Source organism: Nothoprocta perdicaria, unplaced genomic scaffold (assembly GCF_003342845.1).
Source record: "Nothoprocta perdicaria isolate Ctin4 unplaced genomic scaffold, notPer1 scaffold_204, whole genome shotgun sequence".
Taxonomy (NCBI): Eukaryota; Metazoa; Chordata; class Aves; order Tinamiformes; family Tinamidae; genus Nothoprocta; species Nothoprocta perdicaria.
This window is the reverse complement of record NW_020455250.1, coordinates 1,044,453-1,050,452: the sequence shown is the minus strand read 5'-3', so window position 1 is coordinate 1,050,452 and position 6,000 is coordinate 1,044,453. Positions and strand designations below refer to the sequence as shown.

The following is a 6,000-nucleotide window of genomic DNA, read 5'->3' as shown; positions in this document are numbered from 1 at the left end:
GCGCCCGCCCGCCCGGCCGGCCCCGGGTCGCGGAGCGGGAGCGGGGGAGCCGCTCCGCCCGTGGCCGGGGAGCGCCGGGGCCCTGCCCACGTGCGCCGCCCCGCGCCCCATCCCGGGGCCCGGTTCCTTACTGCTCGGGAGCCGCCGCAGGGCCCACGCTGGCCCCTTCCCGCCCTCCTCCCTGCCCACCGGGGCTGCCCGCAGCACCTTTCTTCTTGCTGGTCTTGTTCCCCCTTTATGCTCTCTATAGCATAGTTAAACTCATTGTAGTCTCTTTATAAGTGTTTCGAATTTGTGTAATGTAACCCAGGGGGGTAGCCAGCCTGCCTGCCTCCCTGAACAGCCACCTGTAGCAGAGCCAGGAGAGCCCTCCTTGGGCTGCTCGCAGTAACCCAGCCCCATTGCACAAGGGTCTCCCATCCAGCACCTTCCCTTTTCTCTTCTCCAACACCAGGGTTTAGGGCTGTGGGAAACCCTAATAATTCTTCATCGTCCTTGGTTTTGGTCACCGTCACCTAAGCGTGTGTGCAGTGGGGCAACCAACACTTTGGGGAAAGGTCTCCTGAACTTACAAGGTGGTTGTTCTTTGGCCCTTCCCTAGGAGGGGAGGAGAAGCAATTTCATACAATCATTTTAACATTTTTAAAAGTTTTCATTAAGATAGAAGAGCAGGAAGTTCTTCAACACTTAAAGTCAAATGTGTTTGTTCAGCAATACAGTTGCCTCAAATGAAATTAATTTTAATTCATTTGTTAGGCAATCACAGCTCCTAAAAGATAATATATAGAATAGAAACCTGTATGACTTGATCCTTTTTCTCGGTTTTCAGGAGAAGTTGAGATGTTATTAGCTCCTAGAGGGAGAAAGAAAAGCCAGCAAGTAACAGAAAAATAGCAATAACTTCTTTTCTTAATAGATGTAGCAGAATTATTGTTAGAGCCTTACAAAAACTAGTCTTTATTATGTCTAGCTGTTTTGCTCTTAGAGCTGCTGAAAGATGTGCTCTGCTTTTTTTTTTTTTTTTTTTTAAGAGCATGAATAACAATTCCTAGGCCAGTATCCAGTACAGATACTGAAAAGTTTAAGTGATGCATAAGTTAAAATCAGAGGCCCAAATATTTTACAATTTTAAAAGAACTGGCTTAGGTGTCTGCCTCACTGTTGCTTTTTTCTTTGCAATCTCATTATTGGGATACTGTAAGAACATACACAGTGATTTAACACTTTAAATAATCGGAGGAATGTTAACCATTTTGTCCAAACCACAGGTCATGAGAATGAACTAAGTAAAGGTGATTAGACAGCCATTATATATTGACTTTTATTGCTTTACTTTTCTATTTAAATGGAAAATACAATTTTCATGGTGTTTCTTCAACACCATAGGTACCTTCCTAGCAATTTTCATTCAGTTTAAAAAAACACTAAGGATTGGTAGAACCAATTGGAAACAAAAATTGTTAGCATGCATGAAAGTGCTATTTGGAAAAATAAAAATCTCCTTGAGTGCTAGTTCAGCATTAAAATACAGTGCTTGTTTTTAGAGCTAAGTGATAACTGTGCAGATTTAAAGACTTTGCCACCTGGGTCCTCGTATTTATCCTTGCATGGCAAAGTTGTACAAGATAGGTGTGGTGAAGTAGCATGGGAGACTGATATATTTGGTTCAGCCCAGTTTGTCTAGTGATCTGTCCAAAAACATCTGTAGTAATCTTTTCATATGACATTCAAATGCTTATATTTTTGGAAACAGCTCAGTGCTTTTTTTTCCCCCCTTCTCCTCTCTCCCCAGTCTCACACAATTCTACTTGTTCAGCCCACCAAGAGGCCAGAAGGCAGAACATATGCTGATTATGAATCAGTCAACGAGTGCATGGAAGGTGGGTATCTTGCTTCTCTAGTCACCAATTGCTGTTAAAGCCTCATTTTTGACATATTCCCAAAGGTTGCTTGGTAAGAAAGTTTACTGTCCCCCAAAGACATCGCAAGATATTGCAAAAAATATCGCAAGATATTGCTCATTCTTTCAGTTTACTCATATTTTATGAGCTAAATGTATTTTTCCTTAGCTTTTCAAAGTTTTCTATATTAAAAAAATCATTTTGAGTTAAGTCAAATCACATCACCTTCTGAAACTGGGTAATGACCCCTGTTGTGGTCTGGCAGTAGATCTGTTCTAATGCATTTCACTGCTGGATCTGATCCTGACTTTTTATGTTTTTTTTGCTAGTCATGTAAAGGAAATATTGCTATTGGAAATAATAGAAAAGTACGCTAGGTCTAGGTTACTAGGACAAAAATATTGCAAAACTGCAGAATCTGAAGTAGTAATTCATGCCTCTGTTAAAATGGCAGTCATCTCTCAACTTTCCTGTCTTCTGTAGTTCAGTATCTGAAAGAATTCACAGTAAATGGAGTTTCAGCATTGCATTATCTATCTTTCCTTTTTTCTGTAGGAGTCTGCAAAATGTATGAAGAGCATCTGAAGAGAATGAATCCCAACAGTCCGTCCATTACATACGATATCAGCCAGTTGTTTGACTTCATTGACGACTTGGCAGACCTCAGCTGTCTGGTGTAAGTTCAGTTTGTGAAATCTACAGAAGGAGAAAAAGGAGGATTTTTCCCCTCTTGGTGGGAAAACAGTTGTTACTTCTAGGAGGCACTCTGTGTAGATAGTAGATGTAATTTCACCTTTTTTTTTTTTTGTGCTTCAGACTTTTATAGAATCCCTACATGAATTGCCTGGAGCTTTTTAAACTTCAGAGTAGAAAGGATCACTGGTCTTTGTACTTCTGCCCCTCAGAAGCCTTACATACAAACTTTTTTAGTTAAGCATCTCTTAAGAAAGCTTAGAAACTAACAGTACCACTTTGGTTTTAGTCACTTTGAGGCTCCTAACATTTCAGATATAGGAATGGAACAGTTTAACACACCTACAAATTTTAGTAAGGCTGGCTAGAAAGTTTAAATCGGTGTTACATCTGCCTTTTTGAAGTTAGTCTGGATTTTAAGGGGCCAAAAAGTCTAACAAGTTTTTATTCAGCTGAGAACTATGCTAGCAATACGATAGAAGTCTGTAGAAGTGCATCCTAGTCAGCTGTTTACTTTTATCAATACGCAGAAAGATGGAACTTTTGTAAATCCTAATTGAGTGACTGAGAAAAATATCCATCCTAGGGAGAGCCCTAGTTAATTATTTGGATGCCCTTTGAATCCAGAATTACATCTGACTATCTTCAATACTTTGCATGCTGACTACATTGCAAAAAAAAAATTTTTAGTTTCTAGTACTTAGTCTATAACTACCATTGTAAGTTAATCACTTAGTCCAGATCATGGCTGGATTCTGTAGCATGAACATGTTTTGAGAGGACAGTGTTATGAAGCTTGACAGGAGTCCTGCAGGAATAAGGATGCAAGTCTGATACTCAAACAGCAAGAAACATTATTTGACCTGCTGAGCTCATAAAATTCTAGGATCTCTTTTTCAGCCAGTACAGATAGTCATACTGCTGTGTTCAAAATCCCCATGTGCAGATTTACATATAGAATTTGACCATGTCTCTGTTAACACCTTGCTACAGAGTCCTTTAAGCAAAGTTGTCAGCAGTGTAAATAAAGCTTTAGCACAGTTTCTGCAGGCTTGCCCCGCTGCTCCACCTTCTGCCATGTTTGCTCTTCAGGTGCCATAGGGCTGGCCCGAGACAGCTGAGAAACGAAACAGAGGCATCTCAGGTGCTGAAGCTGCCTCCTTGCTGTAGGAAGCAGCAACTGCTTCCTGCTGGTCTGGTCTCTCTTGTAATTAGGTTTATTAACTTAGGGTCAGGGCAGATTCTCCTCCAGCTTGCAGTTTCCCACCAGATGGCATGTGCAGCACGTAGTGTGCTGCTGCGGGGCTTGTTAGCTCATCTTGCAGTGTAGCCTTGTAACTGCGTTGAAAATTGTTAACCGTGCAGGAAAACTATTGTTTCTTATACCACAGTGAAGCTAGTGAAGTATTGATAGTAGTGAAACCTTCTCTGCAGCCTAGAACAAATATACTGAATTTTAAATAATGAAGCTTCTGTTCTGCTTCAAGACCACAGAAAAGGCTTTGATAATATCAATACTTAAGCACTTATTTTTGTTACCTTCGTAGTGTATTATGTTTAGGGTTTTTTTTTAAACACCATATGTTAAAACATTGAAATTGAATTAAATAACTTTCATTTGTACTCAGCTTCTTACCAATGACCATCACTATTTACATGACTATAAAAATGCATTGCAAGACTTAGAGCCTAGACAGGGCTTCAGTAGACCTTGAAGCATGTCCTGTAATTTATACCCGTCATCAAAAAGTTCATCCAGCTTTAATGGCCAAAGGGGGAAGAAAGAGAATGAATGCTAACAGCTAACTTGAGGCACTTGGCTTTCATTTTCCCATTTAAATCTACTTCAGTTCATCTGTGTCTTGAATGACCAGGTTCTCTGGGCCTGACACATCATCTTGCTAGTGGGCTCGCTTGATCTCTTCACTCTGATTAGCAAAGAGAATTAGTCTAGGGCAGGGGGTCTTGTAAAGATTCCAAACATAGTTGTAACACTGCAAGTGCTGAACACCTACTTGAGTTACCTAACTGAGTATTTGTCTCATTAAGACAAATTAAGTGATGTCTCCTAATGGCACCCTTTGTAATTCTGAGTTTTAGAATATAAAGGTGCACTGTTTACTTTCTCTGGCAAGTAATTATAATCATGAATTTGAATGTGAACACACTATTTTACAGTCACTCAGTAGTCCTTGGAGCATCAAGCTCTGTTTCAGATTGTCAATAATCTACTGGGTGACAGATGTTTATGGAAAAGGATAAGTCTTACATAGCAATTCCCACTTACTACGACTTGTATTTTGTGCACAATTCCTTGCCTTGTACCCTTGAGAAAGCTTAGCTGCTTGTGAAGCTCTAGTGACATATCCCACAGGGCTGATTCTACATTAACTCTTTCCTCTTCTCTAGCTACCGTGCCGACACTCAGACATACCAACCCTACAATAAAGACTGGATAAAGGAGAAGATCTACGTGCTCCTCCGCAGGCAGGCGCAGCAAGCGAGCAAATAATGGCAGCAGCAGCAGCACCACGCGGGTCTGGGGGCGGGCTTGGACAACAGGCGTGTACAGAGTGTAGTAGTGAAAGTTTTGTATTATAGTCGTCCTGTTGCCATCTTGTTAAACTCTTTAGCCAGGACTGAATGTATTCTTAGAGATGCAAGGGGGTTGTTGGATGGGGAAACTTTTCTTTTGGTGTAAATGGAGAAGAAGGCGCAACATCTTTGGCAGAGAGTTAACATGTTTTTTTTCCTCTGGTTAGCTGATGGTCCTACCTTATTCAAACGCCAGGGCTGTTTGCATATTACTTCACCACATTCGCTGTATGTGCCCTTCTGTGGGGTTTCCAATATTTAGTTATGTCCTTCAGACTGTCTTAATGGGGAATAAAAAAATATCCTTTAGTTAAATTTGAGTGATGTTTGGTTTTTTGACAAAGAATAAGTTCAGCTTTTCTTGCCTGATTGCTGAAGAGTGAGACTTGAGGGGTTATGCACATTTAACAAGTTAACTTCCCTAGCCTGCCTTTGGTTGCTGTTTTTACTGCAGATTCCTGGGAAACAGCCAGCTCCTGCACTGTAAACTTGATCATCCTGCAAGGCGTTTATATTTTGGCAGATGTGCCTGCTCCCAGGGAAAGATGCTGTCCTTGTAAGTTTGCTTTACTGGAAAGAAGTATTAGAGCAGCAAAGCTGGGGAATAGATGAACAAAATGTTTTGTGCCTCTGCCTTAGCCCGGAGTTTGTCTTCTGTAGGTACAGGTCTGAATCCTAGACTGTATGGGTGCATTTAACCAGAAGCAGTTCTAGAAATAAAGGAGAAAAAAAGCCCTCTCCAGCACATCAAGTTTTCTGAAACCCATTAACTGCTTCTGATGGGCCTCACAGCAAATACATTGACATGAAA

General features: G+C 41.0%; 1 protein-coding gene across 1 annotated transcript; it reads left to right on the top strand.

Annotated features, from left to right (window-relative positions):
- The first annotated feature begins 1,792 nt into the window (after positions 1–1,792).
- ERH (ERH, mRNA splicing and mitosis factor) lies at positions 1,793–5,463 on the top strand. The gene is made up of 3 exons (XM_026038216.1): positions 1,793–1,880; positions 2,457–2,577; positions 5,004–5,463. The coding sequence occupies exons 1-3, from the start codon at positions 1,874–1,876 to the stop codon at positions 5,104–5,106; spliced, it is 231 nt and encodes a 76-aa protein (XP_025894001.1). The 5' UTR covers positions 1,793–1,873; the 3' UTR covers positions 5,107–5,463.
- Positions 5,464–6,000: the final 537 nt, after the last annotated feature.